This window comes from Homalodisca vitripennis, chromosome 1 (assembly GCF_021130785.1).
Source record: "Homalodisca vitripennis isolate AUS2020 chromosome 1, UT_GWSS_2.1, whole genome shotgun sequence".
Classification (NCBI taxonomy): Eukaryota; Metazoa; Arthropoda; class Insecta; order Hemiptera; family Cicadellidae; genus Homalodisca; species Homalodisca vitripennis.
Genome location: NC_060207.1, coordinates 65,495,794 through 65,515,264, shown reverse-complemented (window position 1 = coordinate 65,515,264; position 19,471 = coordinate 65,495,794). Strand labels below are relative to the sequence as shown.

Genomic DNA, 19,471 nt, shown 5'->3' with positions numbered 1-19,471 from the left:
GATTTCAAAACTTAGTTTTAAGATATGATAAGTGCCTTAACAAACAAGGCAACTATGTAGAAAAATAAAGAAAAGTACGCAGATTCTGAAAATAAATGTATTTTGAAAAAAATAATTTTTGTTTATTTACAAAAAAAAAAAAACGGCCCTTACTTAAAAAACAGCCCTCGTAGCATCTTGAGGATTGATATGGATCATATTTAGAATCTTTAAAACTATGTTAAAAATTTCAATTTAAATTTGAGGTGATTCGATTAACTTATCGAGAGGTTATCAAGTTGCTGCTAATGGAATCTGTTTGCAGGTTGCTTATGCCACATGGTCCATAAGATTCTATCACACAAGGAACCACAGTACCTGAGCGAACGATTGTTGTTCCGGAAGGAGATCTCACAATGTAACACCCTCCATATCTATATGCTAAATTTTAATAAAGTCACACTTGAAATTAGAAGAGGATTTTTTCATACTTTGGCTCTAAGTTGTACAAAGACATCCCCGCTAGCCTCAAAGAATATAAATATCACTCAACAAATCTTAAGGAATTTTAAACATTGTTGACAACAAACATAGTTAAGCTATAGTTTATAAGATTTAGTATGGGTTTTGTTATGAAAATGTTAAATGAGCAACTACACTTTTATTTATTTATTTACCCATACTTAGGTTAAGAAATTTGGTTTTTGTTTTTTATTTTAATTGTTATTTAGTATTAATGAAAGGCCAATTGATGACTATAAACTGACAAACGCTTATAAATAAAGACATATTCATTTATTTACTTATTAGTATTAGTAGTAGTACTGAAGTTACATTTGAACACTTCTCAGACCGTAAATTCCGCTCAGGTAGTCTACTTTACCGGTACCTCTTAGCAGGCCAGTAACTAACCTGATGAGGAGCCCCAGCTGGGATGAAGATGGCATCACCAAGACACTGCACTATAGTATAGCCCTCCACCCCATACTCTGTCAGCAATCGGCCACGCAGTTTATTGTCAAGATACCAGGTCTGATCATGGATGGGATCCTGATGCGATTCCAAGGTCCGCCCTCGTTCTGCAGCCACTCGGCTTAGCAGGGCGCGTATCTTGGCCGCATCATTTGCTGCATAGATGTGCCATAAAGCCCCAGGTAGCCGTGTCTTCTTTTGCACCCGTCGTGTTTGCCTATCCGCACATGCCTCGCTGATGACCCGGTACACCACTGTAACAAAATTACACTTCAAAATCCATGATATTTAATATGTTTAAACTAACTATTGATGATTTAATATAGTGTTATGGACAATTGCCATGGTTTGTGTTACAAAATATGAAATAAAAACATCTTGTGCACACCTGTCTCAGAATCCTTTTCATATGGACATTGGTATAATATTTGTATAAAATATGAAATATTATAAAATCTTTTTGCTCATTTATTTCTCTATGACAGTCAGCTGTGAGTAACATTTAACTTCTTAGTTTAATGTCAAGTGAGGTCTGAATATTCCTTTTGAATAAATAGGTCACTTTAACACCCCCTCTAGTAATCAACCGTTATCCGCCTGGTGAAAACTACCTCATTTCCATAATCGATGGCTATCTGCTTGATGGATACGTGATTATTCTTTTATATGTTTTAATGTGAAATATAAACTTATAAAGTAATTGAAGAACCAACATCAGAATATAAGCTATAACTACCCACAATTTTTATATTTTTGTTACTATTCATTCCTTGATTTCATTGGCCTTCAAAATTCAACTTAGCTTTTGTCACATCATCTTGGCATAGTCTGTTTGTATCACTGTATAATGAATTTTGAAAAATTCTGTTTCCATCTCAATCCTTCCATTGTCAAATACACACTTTAAAGAAAGAATTATTTGTTTGATTGACGACAAATACAACTGTGTTTTAATTTCATGGTTTGATAATGCTAAAGTCTATGAATAACAAATTTTACTTTGTATTTAAATTTTTACAAACTTACTGAAAAGTGACAGAATTGAAACTGACAGATAGTTTTGAATGGATTATTAAACAGCCTTCTTAAAATGTTGGGTAAATTTTGCCCTCTTTGAGAGAGGAGGGATAAGTTTCCGAGTGAAAAAGACATTTATTAAGTGCTCAAGCTGCCCTTAAATATGTTTCAAACAATATTTCAGAAACCATTTTGATACATAAAATGAAATGAAAATGCTACATATGACTCATATCATTTGATTAGTTTGTTAAGATCACTCTAGAAATCTCTTCCTCTGTTACTGGAGTGAAAGATACAGGCAGCTGGGCTGCATATTGATGGGGGGGAATAATTGATACTGTTTAAAGCTAAGTCTTAAATCAGTGGCAATCAAGGCAAAAATGTGTTGGAACTAATCGGCAACCCTGGTGGCATCACTGATTTGTTCATTATCTATATATCACTATGTTTTTCATTTCATAATTCTATTGTTGATGGTCCTCACAGTTTTTGATACAATTTTTGACGTAAGCAGTATTTTGATGACATCGTAAGCTTTTGCAGCTCTGATCACCTTTCTATAAATTCAATTTTAATTCCGGTATTTGAATTCCTCATTAGTTGAGTGCTTATTAACCCGTTAAGTGTCACAGCCATGTTAACACAAGCGATCCCTTTTTGCATTGAACTGCCATACACGTGTTATCACATGCCAAACCGCTGCTTAACCTCACGACACCTGGCAACTGTAATATGATAATCACTGTGTTTATATGAACTAATACTAATCTACAGAGGTGCTGTTTAATTGCTACTACACTCACACTCAACTAAGGAACTATCATGAAAGCACTTGGTAAATACCTGGACATTAGAAAAAAAGTTGATGTTTTCAAATTTTGTCAATTGCGTTTTTGTAGTTTACTTTAATTTTGTATATTGACTGTGGTTATTCGGTGTGGCAGGAATTATTTGTAATAACGATAAGGACGTTTTATCAATTTGATATTTGTCCAGGTTTGTTGTTGTGATTTGCATTCAGCAGTAACTTTTCTGAGAATGGTTGTGATCAGGATATGGACTCAATTTATTAAACATGAACTGACGAAGAATCAAGAGATTCTGGCAGCAGTTTGGTAAATCAAGATTTTGTGAAGTTGATCATGGAGGATGAGAAACACTCTAGATGTATGTTTACTAAGGAGCAGGTCTAATAAACTCGGCAGTACTGGGTGACAGGACCATTGAAAATTCGGCTCTTAAAAGGTTAATTTAAGAGAAAAATACTAGTTTTTCTTTCGAAACTAAGATATCTTTGGTAATCCATTTGCACTTCTCTATTTTAGCCTTCGGTTTGAAGAACAGTTCACGTTCAAATGAAAATTGAAATATTTTTCAATATTTTTGAATTGCAATAACCAGTTCTGTAACCATATCACAGTATTAGGTTACTAAGAAACCAATGGAGCGGGAGGTGCAGGGAGCAAAAGATCAGATTATCAGAAAGACCAATTTATTTATCAAAATAGAAACAAACCTGTACAGAATTATTTCTGGTAAAATGAAAACAAATGTAACTAATTCGTCATTCACTTGTTCGTTCCCAGTCATCATTTATAAGTAGTCTATTTTAAAGTAGTCTACTTGTCTAAATATTACAATTATAATGAGTTATTTTACTTTTTGTACACTGTGTGATTAGACCCACACATGTAGATTTAGTCTGACTAACTTCACTTGTATCAATACCACCAATTCAGTAACAGACTGATGCTAATACCGAGAGTGAATCGGCTGGTAACATGTTACCATGGTAGCAGGTTACTGGAACATTATTTTGGTAATAAGTTATTAAAAAAGTAACAGCATTTCCTATCTATAGCAGCCATTACTCAAATACCATACAAATAATTTTACTTTATTTTATTTAGAACATTGATAAAAAATCAAATTACATTATAAGCTTTTAGGATTGGTGCATTAGGCTTAAAAATGGCTGAACAAATGTGCATGATGACAAACGAAGTGGACGACCAAGCATTGTTACCAATGAAATTGTCTCTAAAGTCAATGAGATTAAAGAATACCATTGATTTACAATAACAGAACTCTCACTTAGTTTTCCTCAAATTTCCAGGAGTCTGTTACACAAAATTGTTACGCAAAAGTTAGATTACCATAAATTTTGTGCAAGATGGGTACCAAAAATCCTAACTGAAACCCATAAAAATCAGCGTACGATTGCTTCATTGACATTTTTAAACACTTACAAAAAAGATGATGACTCGATGCTCGATCGAATCATTACAGAAGACGAGACTTGAATAAAACACATGAATTGCAAAACCAAATTGCAGTCTATGGAGTGAAGGTATAAACACTCCCCCCAAAAAACCCAAAGAGATGCATGCAAACATGTTGGCACAGAAGATTATGGCAACTGTTTTTTGGGATAGAAATGAGTTTTTCTATTTGACTTCTTAGAATGTGGTAACATAAACCATAAATTCTGCAAGGTATTGTGAAACCTTACAAAAGTTAAGAGGAGCAATACAAAACAAGCGTAGAGGAAAGTTAAGTTTGAAAATTTTGTTTCGCACGACAACGGAAGCGCATCACACACGTAAACTTGGACTCGAGAAGTCCTGAATGCTTTTAGGTGGAAGGTGTTTTCACATCTGCCTTACGTTCCGGACCTTGCACATAGCACCTAAAACCTGTTTCTAGCAATTAAGACTTGACTTGTGACGCAGCACTTTGATGACGAAGTGGAACTACGAGCATGGACCTGGTTGAAGTCTCAGGCGGCACCAATTTCTAAATTTTTTTCTTGTAATTTGTTTTTCTACTTTCTTGATAGCCCTCGTTTGTAGATATATTATTTATGATTTGAATCTTTTAATTTATGTAGAATCAGTATACAGTTCCAATTTATTTAATTTATTTTCATAAACTAATTCTTTTTGAAACTACATTGATTTATATTTTTTAAGTAAAGTGATAACATTTTATTGTATTGTTTCTTTTTAAGTGTAAATTTGTTTATAAAATCAAATTTGTTTAAGTAATTAATTTTTTAGTATACATGCTTTATTGCTTGAATAACTAAGATTTACACATATTATAAATCAGTATACTGCTAAATAAAAGGGAAAAATCCTTAAACAGGTCAAGAAAATGAACATGAAAATCATTTGGAGCAAAGTTTTACAAAATGGGCAAAATATGGCAAGTAATTTTAGCATATTTGAAAATTATAAGCATAATATTAGCACATGATTTGATTCAATAATTATTTTTATGCTATATATTTAAAAAAATATTTCAATACTTAATTTTCAAAATATTTTCAGAAGATTACCCTTGGATCTCCCTTCTCCAAAGTAGTGGCTCATCAGCTAAAATCTCCTCCTACATTATGGCATTCCTACCTTATGGCCCACTCATAAATTCAATCCAAAGTGACATACAGTAAATATGTATTATAACTTAAAGTTCTGGAGTATTCAAATCATCATCTAGGAGACAGAATCTGTGCACATATTGTATTACTCCTGATTCTTGATATAGCCAGGAACATTGTCTGAATCAATTTTTATTTTAGGAAAATGCTGAAAAAGTGGATCTAGATTACCTCGTGAGTGGTCCAGAGAATCGTTGGAAATGCCAACATAAACTAGGACGTTGACTGCATCCGAGACGTCTAGGTGTAGATTAGTGCTGCCCTTGGAGGGATAGAGGGCTGAACCATAGGCAGAGTACATCTTAGGGCCCAGGTCTGGGGGCACAAAGCAGTCAGGAAGACATGAGACCAGGTTAAGGGGACCACTCCGACTGGTATACTCACTCATCGGCAACGCTGACATCAGGTTCATGTATCTAAGTCATGATTCTTTTTATTGTACTTGAATTAACAGAACATATGTACCTATTCTTACCTTATAGTTCAGAGATTTAGATAGTTACTTACAATCAAATATTTAATCAAGTTTCAGGTTAAAAAAACAAAATCTTGCATTTGAGAATGATAGATATTTAATACCACATTTCCAAGTTCCTTTTAGCCCACCATAATGATAAATATATAGATAAATATTGATAAAAGTTCTGTCTTATTTAACTTTGATTCATGTCTATACTAATTAAAATGTGTTTAAAAATTCTCTAAGTGGTTACATAACGTCTGCAATTAAGAAAATGTTATTTCTAAATTTACACACAGAAAACAATAAAAAAGAAAAATTCTTTTTTAATCATGTGCAAATATTTTAAACAAACTGTCATCATAAATAAATTTATTAAAATAGTTCAAACCAATTTCCTGAGCACTCTCAACCATAATTTAGCATAAAAATACTAATCTGGTAACTAAAATGCAAAGTATAATGCCATTACACTGTGAACTCTTTGCTCAAGATAAATAAGATACCTTCAAATCTTGAGTGCATACAAAAAACTTGTCTTTTCTGGGTGTTAAAAGATGGTTTTCTATTCAATGAGATTTGCTCTTCTAAATGTATCAGCAGACACTAAAAATGCAAGAGAAGACTTGCAGTCGAAAATGTTTTTGGCCCACTTTTATAAAACTATAAACTAAAATAATGATTGAAAATAACGATTCAAAGTCAAACCAACTACATTTTCAATTTCATGTATCGTGGCCAGCAATAACAATAAAAAGAAAAAAGTTATTTCTAGAGTCCAGTGTAGTTACTGATCTCCAAGTACCTCTGCTTCAGCTTGGAGACGAGTTACTTGTTCTCTGGTGCTAGGTGATCATCAAGTAGTAACAAAGCCATTTGGCGCATTTTTGTGTTTCCTTTACATGAAAGGGATCTTGCTGTTCTACATTTGGCTGTGCATCTTGAAAATAGACAGCATGTTTACTTTACAGAACAGACTGCACCACAACAAGCTCCAACAGCTCCAAAACAACTCTTACTGAATTTTTCAACCTATGTAATCGACAAGATGTTGTTGGTCAATTCGCAAAGACATTAATATAAACTGATGTGCCTTAATTTTTTTACATGGAATAAATAATCAAAAAGTTAATGGTACTTTATATGACACTTTCTTCGATGCGTGTTGCGAGTTACATTTATTGGAGGATGATAAATAGTACCAGTGGGACCTTACACCTGCAGATGCAGCACTGAGCTCATCTCCACAGCAAATTCGTCAATTATTTTCAATAATATTGACAACGTGGTGTCCATCTAAAGCATCTACTCTGTGGAACAAATATAAAGACTCAATGAGTGACGACATTTTGCATCGGATTCGAATTACTAATCAAAATATCAATATTGAATTCTCTGCAGAATATATAATATATGTCAGAAATCAGAAATTCTTTATTATTCATATTCCTAGAGAACAGAGTAAAGGTCACGTGGTTATGTTAAAATTATGTAGGAGTGTATGTTTGTTAGCTATGGGTTCCAGTCCTCCACTGCAGAAATTCTTGTATAGTGTAGAATGGACGTTGCAGAAACCAGGTTTTTAGTGGGGGGATGAGTTCCTTTTCTGGAAGCCTTCTTAAGCTGTCGGGCAGTGTGTTGAAGAATAAAGCTCCTCTGTAGGATGGTTTTTTCTCAGTCAGGCTCAGGTGGTGCTGGTCAAGTAGGAAGTTTCTTCTGTGTCTGGTGTGATAGGGGTGTCTGTCTCCTGTTCTTGTTTGGCCTGTCTTGATTGCATATAGGATTGTTTCCTGAATGTAAAGTCCTATGAGGGTCAGGATACCCAGTTCCTTGAAGGCTGCTCGGCATGTGTCCAGTGGTCCAAGGCCTTTCAAAGTTCTGACTGCTCTTTTCTGGATGACAAGCACTCAGTGGAGGTTTGTGGCTGTTGTCCCTCCCCAGGCTATCAGACCCTATCTCATGTGAGACTCAAATAGCGAGTAGTATGCTGTCATGGCTACTTGAGGGTTGGTAATTTGTTTTATTCTTCTTACTACATAGAGGCTACTACTTAGTTTATTGCAGAGTTTATTCACATGGGGTTCCCAGGATAGATTTTGGTCTATGATTATGCCGAGATATTTTCCTGAGTCTATTGTGTTTACTTCTGGAAGACCTTCATGGTAGTTTTGCCTGGGCGTGTTGATTATCTGTTGTGTTTTGGAGGCATTTAGAACCAAGTCATTATAGAGGCAGTATTGTTTCGCCATATTAAAAGTGACGTACGAGTCAACGTCTAGCTGGTCTTTGTTCTTGCTTGCTACAATCAAGGCTGTATCATCAGCGTACATAACCATTTCACAGTAGTTCTCAAGATAACTTGGGAAGTCGTTGGTTAGTAATATATATAAGACGGGGCCGAGAACTGAGCCCTGAGGCACTCCTCTATTCACCAGAAGCTGTTCGGACTTAATTTTCTGGATTGTGTTGTTTAATGTGTAGGTGATTTCAACCAGTTGTTTTCTGTTACTTAAGTAGCTCCTAAACCATTGCAGTTCCTTGCCATTGATTCCAAGTGATAGAAGTTTTGTTATTATTAGTTTGTGGTCAAGACAGTCAAAAGCCTTGCTGAAGTCTAGGAGGATGCTTGTGGTTATATTTCCTTCTTCCATATTACTGATGATAGTTTCTATTAATTGAACTATTGCTGTTGTTGTTGATCTATTTTTGACAAAACCATGTTGTCTAGGAGTTAGTAGATGATGCTGTTTGAGGTGATTTAGGAGTCTATTCAGTACTACCCGCTCTAAAATTTTTGAGAATGTTGAAATGAGGGATATGGGCCGATAGCTTGGTTCATTTGTTGGGCCCCCTTTGTACTTCGGGTAGACTTTTGCTAGTTTTAGTTGGCTAGGGAATGTTCCTTGGGTAAGTGATTTGTTTATTATATCTGTGAGTGGTGTGATAATTTCTTTTTTGCATTTTTTGATTATTTTTGATGACATCTCTTCCTCTCCGGCAGAAGTTTTAGATTTTAGAGTGTCAATAATTTTTCCAATTTCTTGTTCGTTTGTTCCTGCGAAAGTTAGTAGTGGTATCTGAGGTTGTCTGTTTGGTCCAGTTATGGGTGTTGGAGGTTTTCCATTTAGGTTTTGGGAGAGAGTTTTGTCGGCTATTGTAACGAAGAAGTTGTTTAGATGATTGGCAATGTTTGTTGGTGAGTGTATGAGTTCTTCTCCTATTTTCAGTTCTTCTAGTTGACTCTTGGTTGATTTTTCTTTTTTTTCATTATTTATAACCCTCCACATGGCCTTTGACTTGTTTTCTGACCTTTCTACAAAATCTGCGTTTTGCTGTTTCCAAAGGGTTTTTAGTTTTGTATCATAGGCTTTTTTTCTTTGAGCTGTTTCTCTTTTGTCATCGGGGTGTCCAGTGGTGAGTTTTCTGTTGAGTGCCTCTAAGTAGGACCTTTTTAGAGTCTGGCTTTCGGCATCCCATATATTTTTGGTGGGGTTTCTTTTGTGTTTGACTGTCTTCAGAGGGCATGTTGCGTTTATTGTTGAGTGAATGATTCCATTAAATGCATTGTAAGCAGTTTCAACACTCTCCGTCTGTATGATGTGTGACCAGTCTTGTTCCTGTAGGCTACGTCTCAGTTCTTCTATTGCTTTTTCACTGAAGTGTCTTCTTTTGGACTGAGTTGTTAAGTACCTTTCCATTTCTGTTGAGATTGTGCATATCTGGGCAGTATGGTCTGATAGGCCAGTTTTGAGAACTTCAGTGGACAATACAGATTCTCTGGTGTTTGTACAGATGCAGTCTATCGAGGTTTGGCTATGGCTGGTTATTCTTGTTGGAGGAAGGGGAAGTCTGGCCAGTCCATGGCTATAGAGCATCTCCTCAAATTTGATTTTCTTGTTGTCTTGAATCAAGTTATCTATATTGATGTCTCCCATTACCAGAATCAGGTCATTGGCAGAGATGGTTTTATCAAGTTCAGATGACAGCAGGTCCATGGATGTCTCCAGATTGCTGTCTGGAGGTCTGTAGACACCCAGCAGTTGAAAATGCCTGTGTTTCAGTTTGACTTTCAGCAGAAAAGTTTCACATACAAGTTCTGTTGCGGCGCTTGAAATGGATGTTACTTTAATTTTGTTATCTAGCTGTAGGCTTGCATAAACCGCAACTCCCCTTTTCTATGTACTTGTCTGGTAAAGCCGCCTATTAGAGTGAAGCCATGGATTCTGGTGTTTTCCAGTTTCTCTAGGTTTAGGCCATGCTCTGTAAGTATTACGAGATCTGCCTTTAGACTGTGCAAGCAATGAGTGAGTCTCTCAGTTTTTTTCACTAGGCCATCTATGTTTTGGTGAAATATTTTTAGTGACTTTCTTTTCTTAGTTTTGAGTTTATTACAATTCTTGTTTTGTGGAGTTTCCATCTCGTCTCTTGCGCCTGGCGTTTCCCTAAAAAATGAGTTTGTGAGGTATCTTCATCTTTGATTGGACTGCTTCTTTTTGAGGCTTCGTTTTCCCTTGATCGGATGGAATTACGGATTATATTGTAATTTTCATTAATTTGTTGGTAATGTTTTATATTCTTCTTGAAGAATTCTTCGTAACTTTCGTTTTTCCCCAATTTTTTGGCTAAGATTGGAGGGGATTTTAGTGTGGTGTTGCAGGTTATTTTCAATGTGGTTGAGGCATTCTCTTTCGCTATAGTTAATTGCCTAGATTTTTCAGACTCCCTGTGTTTAGCTATTTGTAGGGACACACTAAACACATTTTTCTTCTTATTCACAACTCTTTTGTTGCAGAGGGGATTTTTCCCAGCCTGTTGCTCTCAGGTTGTTACTTGGCTTTCTGAGTTGATTTGTAGGTTTTGTTTCACAGCAGCTTTCTCTCTCTAGGGATGTATTTAAGTTTGTTTCCAGAGTTTTAAATTTTTCCTCTAGCAGCCTATGAGTTTTCTGCAAGTAGCTCACTTCTGTCGCAGCTGTACTTGGTTGTGTTGTGGTAAAGGTGAATGGGTCTGTCTGTGTTCCAGAGGTCTGTAGATCTTTAACCTCTTGGTATAGCTCTTGTTTTAGTATTTTTCCTCTTAATGTGGACAGTTCTGTCTCTCTCTCTTTGAGATTTTTTTCCATTTTTTTGATGGCTTCTGTTTATAGTCATGGTCCTCAAAAATTAATTTTATTTCGTGTACATGCTGTTTTTCTTGCTCCAGCTTTAATTCAAGGGTACATACTGTTTGTTGGAGTTCTTCCAGTTTTAGAAAATACTTGGCCTCATTTTGCTCGTGTTCCTCTGCCTGAGCTTCTAGACTTTTCATTCTGGTGATCAGTTTAGAGTTTTCAGTTTTTAGGGCCTGATTTTCTTCTAGTAATGCTGCACCTATCTTAGCAGCAAGTGCTAAACTGTCGTCTCTTTCGGATGGATCATTTTCCAGTAGGCGTTGCGTGAGCTCATCCAGTGACTGGTTTTGGCTGTCTTCACTTGTATAACGTTGTGATTGTAGGTCATTAAGAATGGGACTAGACTTATTGTGCATTGAGCTTTTGGGGGTGCTCTGTTTTTTTGGTAGTTTAAAGCACTGGATTTGTGCTTCGCCACTGCCTTGGTAGAGTTCTTCTTCTGGTAATTCCTCCTTGTCTGTATCTCCGATTGTGGTGGTTTTGGCAGTGTTGTTGCAGATTTTGCAGGTCCATGTATTTGTTTCTTCCTTTGTCAGTTTTTTTTAAGCATCTGTCACTTATACTAACACAGCCACCATGGTACCAAGAGTTACAGGGGCCATTACAAAGGATGGCTGAGTACTTTACCCCTATACCACATTCACCACAGGGGTATTTTGGCATTATTGTGTGTGGTTTTAAGTTATATTGTCAAGTTCAGCAGTTCAAATTGTAGCAGTTTTTTTAAAATTTGGCTAGTTCTTTATGTTAAAATTCTTGAGGTCAGAGAATAAAAATTGTAGCTGGTTTTTTTTTTTTTTTTTTTTTTTTTTTTTTTTTTTTTTTTTTTTTTTTGCTGGTTCTTTATGTCATTCCTGGGGTTGGAGATAAAGAAATTGTGAATTAAAATTATTGTCAAAATTTTTGAAATTTACAGTGTTGACTGTTGAAGCAAGCTCTGTAGGAATGTGAGCCGACAGTTGTGTTGAGTCAGCGCATGTGTTGAGCTGATTGATGGCATCTCTCTAGCCCATGTACAGTTTTCTCTGAGAGAGTAACATTCATTTTATTTTGTCAAGTTTATGTCCATTTAAAAATGCCTTTCCTTATTTATACTTAATATCAACAATGATTAAATATCTCAGGGGGTGAAAATTATCAAATATTATTTACAAAGTACAAAGGTATTATTATTATTCAAGTTCCAGAGGAAGCAAAAAGATTCTCCCAGGGCTGGGATTTGAACCTGGGTCTGTTGGCTGGTCAGATTACTAAAGTGTGTGCTCAATCCACTTAGCTATCACTGCCTGATATCAGATGACAGTCAAGGACAAGGTTACTCTCAGACAGGTTTATACAAATGCTCCAACTGGTGATTGCACTTTTTATTATTTTGCACACGCTATTAAGATAAATTAAGACTATATTTTCTTTATGAGAATGTTTCCACAAACTTGCAGTTGTTATTTTTGAGGTAAGTAAGTGTATTAAAGTGTACAGTAAATTATAGCTACCAATGTGTTAACAGTAACAAGCTAGGCTTGTAATACACTTTTAAAAGCAGACACTAAACTATGGTTTCCACAATTTTATAACAACTTTTTATAGCAAATGATAATTTTAATCCTGGTAGGGCTTCATTCTTTTACTGTTCAATATGTACTATTTAACTTCAAAGTCATATAGTCACCATATGTATTAGGTTATGTCAACTGAGCCTTCTATGATTATAAAAATGTAGAGCAAAGTGATGTCATAATTTATATTCTATATGATAGTCAATTCAAAACTTCAATATTACAGTAAGATCTCAACTTCAGAAAAAGCTTGCCTGAATCCTCAGTTTGCCACAAAATGGAACACTTCAAAGGCACTGAAAAACAACTGTCAACACTCATATATCCTGAAGTATGCTATGAGTACACCACATGTAAGATAATTGCGTACATTCTATCACAAAATCATATTGCATTGGCAATTGCTTCATCAAGCATTGTAGCAACCTTACTTAATGGTGGACGGACTGTGCATTCAGCACTTAAATTACCTTTGAATATTCATACAAATCCCGAAGCAATGTGTAACATAAAGAAGCATTTAGGCATGGCTGAAGTTTTGGGAAGATGCAAAATTATTATCTGGGATGAATATACAATGGCCCACAAGTATCCACTTGAAGCTCTGAACAGGTCCCAGAAAGATATCAAAGAAAATACTAGGCATTTTGGTGGTGCTCTACTGCTGCTGTCGGGTGATTTCAGAAAAACCCGTCATTCCACAAAATCTTATCTGTGCAAAGTGTCAGTAAACTATGTCTTACTCTCAATAGACCTGTTCAACTTCAAAATGATCCATTAGCGTCAGGATTCTCTGAGCAATTGTTAGACACTGATAATGGTAAAATTCAATTACTATACACAATATATCCGATTTCCAGAGAATTTTTGCAACATGGTGGCTACCAAAGATGAGTTAATAAAAAGTATCTTTCCAGATTTGCGACATAATTATACTAATCATGTATGGCTACATGAGCAAGCTATTTTAGCCACAAAAAATTTAGAAGTTGACGCAATCAATTTAAAAATACAACGATCATTGCCTAGTAATGAAATTACATTAAAATCGATTGACACTGTTGTTGATCCTGATGAAGTTGTCAACTATCCTGTAGAGTTTTTTAATTCACTGGATATAACTGAAATGCCACCACATAATTTGCGATTGAAGAATGAATGCCCCGAAATTATGTAATGGCATGCGACTGGTCATAAAAAAAATCATAGGCAACATTATTGAAGCCACTATTTTTAGTGAAAAATTTCAAGGTGAAGTTGTACTTCTACCATGGATCCCAATGAGGGGAACATTTTGAACACTTACTTTGATCACAGGTACTTAAAAATTGGTGTTTACTTGTAATACTTAATAATTTACATTGTTCAATTGTTTTAAAATTCAAATAGCTATAACTACTGAATGAATCCACCTTTTGAAGTCCGGTTTGTGACATTGTACTCTGCTAAGTAAGACCTTTAATTTGATACCAAACTTGACCTATGCTGCTATTTAAGAATTTTGTCTGACTCCTTGTGGACCGTCCCCCAAAGGGATTATCCGGTCGGTAATTGGGCAGATGTGTGCGTTACTATCACCAGTAAGCACATGTGAACTTTGGTATTTCTTTCTATTGTGGTTCAAAAATTAAAAAAGAGGTTCCAGACTTAATTGACACCCTGTATATATATATATATATATATATATATATATATATATATATATATATTAGAAATGTGAGTAGTCCCTGATACTTTATGCACCAATTACACTATCAGAGTCACTGATGGTATGGCATTTAAAGGGTCAATCTTACCTTGATGGCAACATTTCCGCAAAATCATCTCCTGGGGGCCAATCTTTCAATTTCAGCAACATAGGATTTCCATCCTCATCCTTGAGTCTCCTTTCAGGGTGTTTGAAGCCTTCCCAGAATTCTCTCATTAAGTGACTGTGTACCGATCGTCCAGTCATGCAGTCCACAAGGACATTCCTTATGTCACCAAAGTCCCTGGCAAAAGATTCTGGGTGCCAGAGATCCTGGTCCAAGTGTTTTGTCACATCACTCACAAGGACTGGTTGGCCTCGCCGCCACTGGTCCTGTGTTGTTCAACATTTACAGATTAGTACTTCAAATATTCACATATTAAATCTAACAAGAGTACATTAAAAATTACAATGGTTTTATTATTTCAACAAAAATATGTTCAAACAGTGTGCTTTGTGTGGTTCTCTAAGCCTGATTTTCAATTGTTTATGAACAATACATTTCTTATTCATAACACAGCAGTAAACAGTTTTTGAAAAATTTTAGTGTACAAGAAATTATTTTTCCATTAAAATATGCTTAGTTTATAAATAAACAATCACTGTTAGTAAAATGTACGAAAAAAACTGAATGGTCACTTGAGGAGTTTTCATTAATCAGAACTGTAAAACAATGTACAACTGAACCATTATGATGTAATAGGTTATGTCAGGATTGCATTTGATTCTTGTTGTGCAATTTGGAAAATATGTCCGATGGAGTTTGTTTGTGAGATGTGTTGATTATCTAGAAGTTTCATCAAAGTCTTTATAATTGTGTAAAGTGCACAAAATATTTTAAAACCAATTACCAATAGACTAATATTAACAGCAACATGACTTTCAATCTATTTCCAATTTAGTTCAAATTTAAATTATAAAAAAGGGTAATATTTATCATTTTGGTCTACTTAAACAAGTGTTTTGTATTTATTTACTGTGATAAATATGTTTATTATAGTACCTGGAATAACTTGAAGTTTCCAGGATGATTAGATTTGTGCAGATGTAGCAGCCTACCTCCACAGAGCCATGAGTGAGGAACGTCCGGGAACAGTTCCTTACTTTTTGTTGGTGTCAATGGACAGGCGTCCTGTTATTATAAAAAACATGAGTGATGATTCTCAGCAAGGCCAAATTACATGGACAACAAACATTCTCAGAGCCATGAGTGAGGAACGTCCAGGAACAGTTCCTTACTTTTTGTTGGTGTCAATGGACAGGAGTCCTGTTATTATAAAAAACATGAGTGATGATTCTCAACAAGGCCAAATTACATGGACAACAAACATTCCCAGAGCCATGAGTAAGGAACGTCCAGGAACAGTTCCTTACTTTTTGTTGGTGTCAGTAGACAGGAGTCTTGTTATTATAAAAAACATGAGTGATGATTCTCAACAAAGGTCAATTCACATAGATAAACATGCACCATCTTCAGAGCCGAGGAATGTTAATCAATCAATCATTTATTTGGCCATTATACACAATTGAGCTATAGGCTGTCATAAGTTTACAACAATGGTAACAAAGTATAGAATATTATAAGCCTAGTTACTTAAGAGTTAATAATGCATTTGCAATTAAAAATTAGTCATGTTATCTAAATTAAAATTCATGTGCTCATCTGTAGAGCAAGTAGCACAAGAATTTTAATTTATATCAAAAATTATATTGTAGATATTTGTGGCTGCATAGTGTTTACTAAGTCTATTGAAAGGGGGTACAATATTATGTCTGTTACTGGTGCTGTATGGATGATTCTGTAATATAGTATTGAATTTATCTAGATTACTTTTTACACACATTAAATAGAAAAAATATACAGGGAGGGCACAGTTATAATTTTATGAGCCTTAAAGCTATTTTTACATGATTCAAGAGCTGAAAAACCAGCCATTATTTTAATAACCTTCTTTTGAAGAACTAACACTTTTGAGACAGAGCTGACATTACCCAATGCCATACAACAGCAGAGAATGAAATAGGCCATAATATGTAGTAATCAGAACTTCATTACCCACACAATTTTTAAGTTTCCTCATCAAAAATATAATTCTAGAGAATTTTTTACATATTTCTTACTGAGTGGGGTTGCCAAGTCAGTTTACTATCAAGCCACATGTCTAATACTTTTACAAAGTTAGTTACATTTTCAGGATTATCAATATTTCTGAGTGAAAAATAGATGAACTCAGCTTTACTATAATTTACCTGTCATCTGTTAGCATTGAACCAGGTTTTAGCCAGCTGTACAGTATTTGTAAGATCTCTATTGATTGTATTAAAATCTTTATTCAAGTGAAGGAAAGTGGTGTCATCTGCATATAAAGAACGGACATTATCGGAGTGTTAAAGGCAGGTCATTGATACAGACTAAGAAGAGAAATGTGCCAGGATTAAACCCTGTGGAACATCTAACAACACACCTTGAAAGTTTGAAGTGTCAGTTCAGTATTACAGCTTGCTTTCTATTTGTCAAGTTTGACAAGTATGATCTTATTAACTGTAATTATACACGCCTAACTCTATAAAACTCCAATTTACTGCAGAGTGTGATATGGTTCAGAGTATCAAAAGCCTTACACAGATCGATTAGACAGGCTCCCGAGGTGTTTTTGCTCAAAAGAATACAGTATGTTATCAATGACTTTATCAACTGCTAATGTAGTACTTCATTTAGGCCTGAACGCATATTGGTGTTCATACAAGAGATAATGCTTCACAAAAAATCAAACATTTGGATTAGGAGACAATATTCAATTATTTTACTTAGGATAGGCACTAATGCTATACGACGGTAGCTCTTAGGCAAAGTTTTATTGCCTTTCTTAAAAACAGGTATATTTTTGACACTTTTAAACAGTCAAGGAAAATTCATGTACAGAGCATAAGATTAATTAAATAGGTCAGAGGTATCAGAACAACAGGCAACTAACTAAGAGACAGTACAACTGTCGATAGACCTCCAGCCAAAAGATTAATTGGATGTTTCAGCATGATGCAAAAAATTATTTAAGAGGTATAAATCAGCTGTGTTTGGAGGATCTGTTCTAATGCCTATGTTAGAGCATACACCAGAAAAATAATTATGAATTGTCTCAGCAGGTATAGGAATATCAGTTTGCCTTATGCCATTAGATTCATTTTTAATAACAGAGCAATGCTGCTTTACACTTATTTACAGAATTGATTAAAAATTTACCATTAGCAGATTTCTTAGCACCCACTATTAATAGCACTTCTAAACAATTTCTTAAAACTTAAGTATGTCCTTGTCTGAAAGGTCAGAGCTATTCTTCCACTTATCATAGAGTAATAAAAATAGCTTTCTCATTGTCTCAATCTTGGGTGTAACCTAGTTCACATAGACTTTAGATTTAGGTCTGGTAGGTTTATAAAGAGACTTGCTCATATTTTTAACAGGACACTCATGGTTAAAATTACGCAGTAAAATATTAAAAATATAACTAAAAGCAATATTTACATCACATATACATTATAGAGGGTTCCACTCAATATTTAACAAAGACATCTTAAAATTTGTCAAACTTCTTTCGCTAATGATTCTTTTAGTGATTCATTAATCTCCTATTCTGAATAAACTGGTATGGTCACTTAAAAGGCCTTTACCAAGTACAGAATATTGGTATTTCTAGGGGCCTGTCTACCACAAGAACTTGCAAATACAAAGTTAGCAGGGATGTAGAAGGGGATTTCATCCTTGGATAACCAGTGTTCATTAATACAGATTTAGAGTTTAAAACATCTACTTTTTCTACACACAGGTGGGTGATCGAGCACAGACTTGCAAATCTGAAGCTCCTCTCTCACGTCTGGAAACAGTACCTTACTTTTGTTGGTGTCAGTGGACAGGAGTCCTGTTATTACAAAATAATGAGTGATGTACTCAGCAAGGCCAAATTACATGGACAAACATGCACCATTCTCAGAGCCACGAGTGAGGAATGTCCGGGAACAGCACCTCACTTTTTGTTGGTGTCAGCGGACAGGAGTCCTATTGTTTATAAAAAACATGAGTGATCAACAAAGGCCAAATCACATGGATGGACATGTTCCACCCTCAAACTCACTTGTTTTTATGTAGGAATGAAGTTTCATGTAAAATTTAAATTACATGGCTAAAATAATTTTTGAGATGTTTTGTGGACAGTTAGAGTATGCCAACTCTCAGCTAAATCCCAGAGAGTAAAGTAAATGTGTTATATTTATGATAAATTTTACTTAGAAGAAAGATGGTCACAATATTTTAGGAAAAACAATATGCATATACAATTGTATGGCTGACTCAAGACAATGTGAAATATAGTACGAATTTTCCAATCAACCATTTTCAATAAATATTTAAATTTGTAGTTTTTTTTTACCAGCAGTCACAGCTATATCTCAATGAATTCTAAGAAAATTGGTATGGGAGCACACTAGACCCTTAATTGTTCTATCAAGAATATAGTTGTTTACAATTCACAATCCATGTTCACGTAATCAAATTTCTTGATCTGTAAGTATTCACAAAATGTTTATTTCTAGTATAATAACTATAGAAAACAGGGTTGTCTCAAAGTCATGGCAAGGCTGGATAACTTTTTATGGATTGATTTATGGCCAATGGGTCTAAGACGTCGAAGTTTGGATCCAAGTTAGAGATAGTATGAATTCAATTCCTGACTGTGACCATTGCACTTTTTATTAGAACCATTAATTTTGTACTGTATCAACTCTGTTTTATAAGATCCTCAACAGGCCAGTGGCGCCTGGGGATTGACAGAATAAGCTTAAAAGATCAACCTCTCTCTATAAAGAAATCACTCCTGAGAATTTTGGACAAACCTGTATAAAAATGGGTCACTGTTTTTTGGTAGATTACTAAATCTAAAATGGTTTTTATATTTTAAGACCACTAACTGGTCTTTTATATTTTGAAAAATAAAATTGTATCATCTGAACGTACAATTGTGTACTAGTTCATTAGAACAAATTATACAACAATTTGTATAAATTATAATCAAATATCTAGTGCAAGGTAGGAGTATGCTACAACACGTATTGTGTATCAGGCTTCACTGAG

At 34.9% G+C, this 19,471-nt stretch overlaps 1 protein-coding gene across 4 annotated transcripts in view; it reads right to left on the bottom strand.

Annotated features, from left to right (window-relative positions):
* Positions 1 to 19,471, bottom strand: part of LOC124363475 (lysine-specific demethylase 3B-like) — a 55,338-nt gene that overhangs the window by 6,786 nt on the left and 29,081 nt on the right. For 3 of the 4 annotated variants that reach the window (XM_046818726.1, XM_046818732.1, XM_046818741.1), the window contains 4 exons: positions 15,350 to 15,478; positions 14,396 to 14,679; positions 5,585 to 5,829; positions 892 to 1,205 (listed from right to left, as the gene is read on the bottom strand). In XM_046818726.1, the coding sequence (XP_046674682.1) occupies positions 892 to 1,205; positions 5,585 to 5,829; positions 14,396 to 14,679; positions 15,350 to 15,478 (972 nt within the window). Of the gene's footprint in view, positions 1 to 891; positions 1,206 to 5,584; positions 5,830 to 14,395; positions 14,680 to 15,349; positions 15,479 to 19,471 lie in introns of those variants that run through there. The other variant, XM_046818737.1, reaches the window with a different exon arrangement.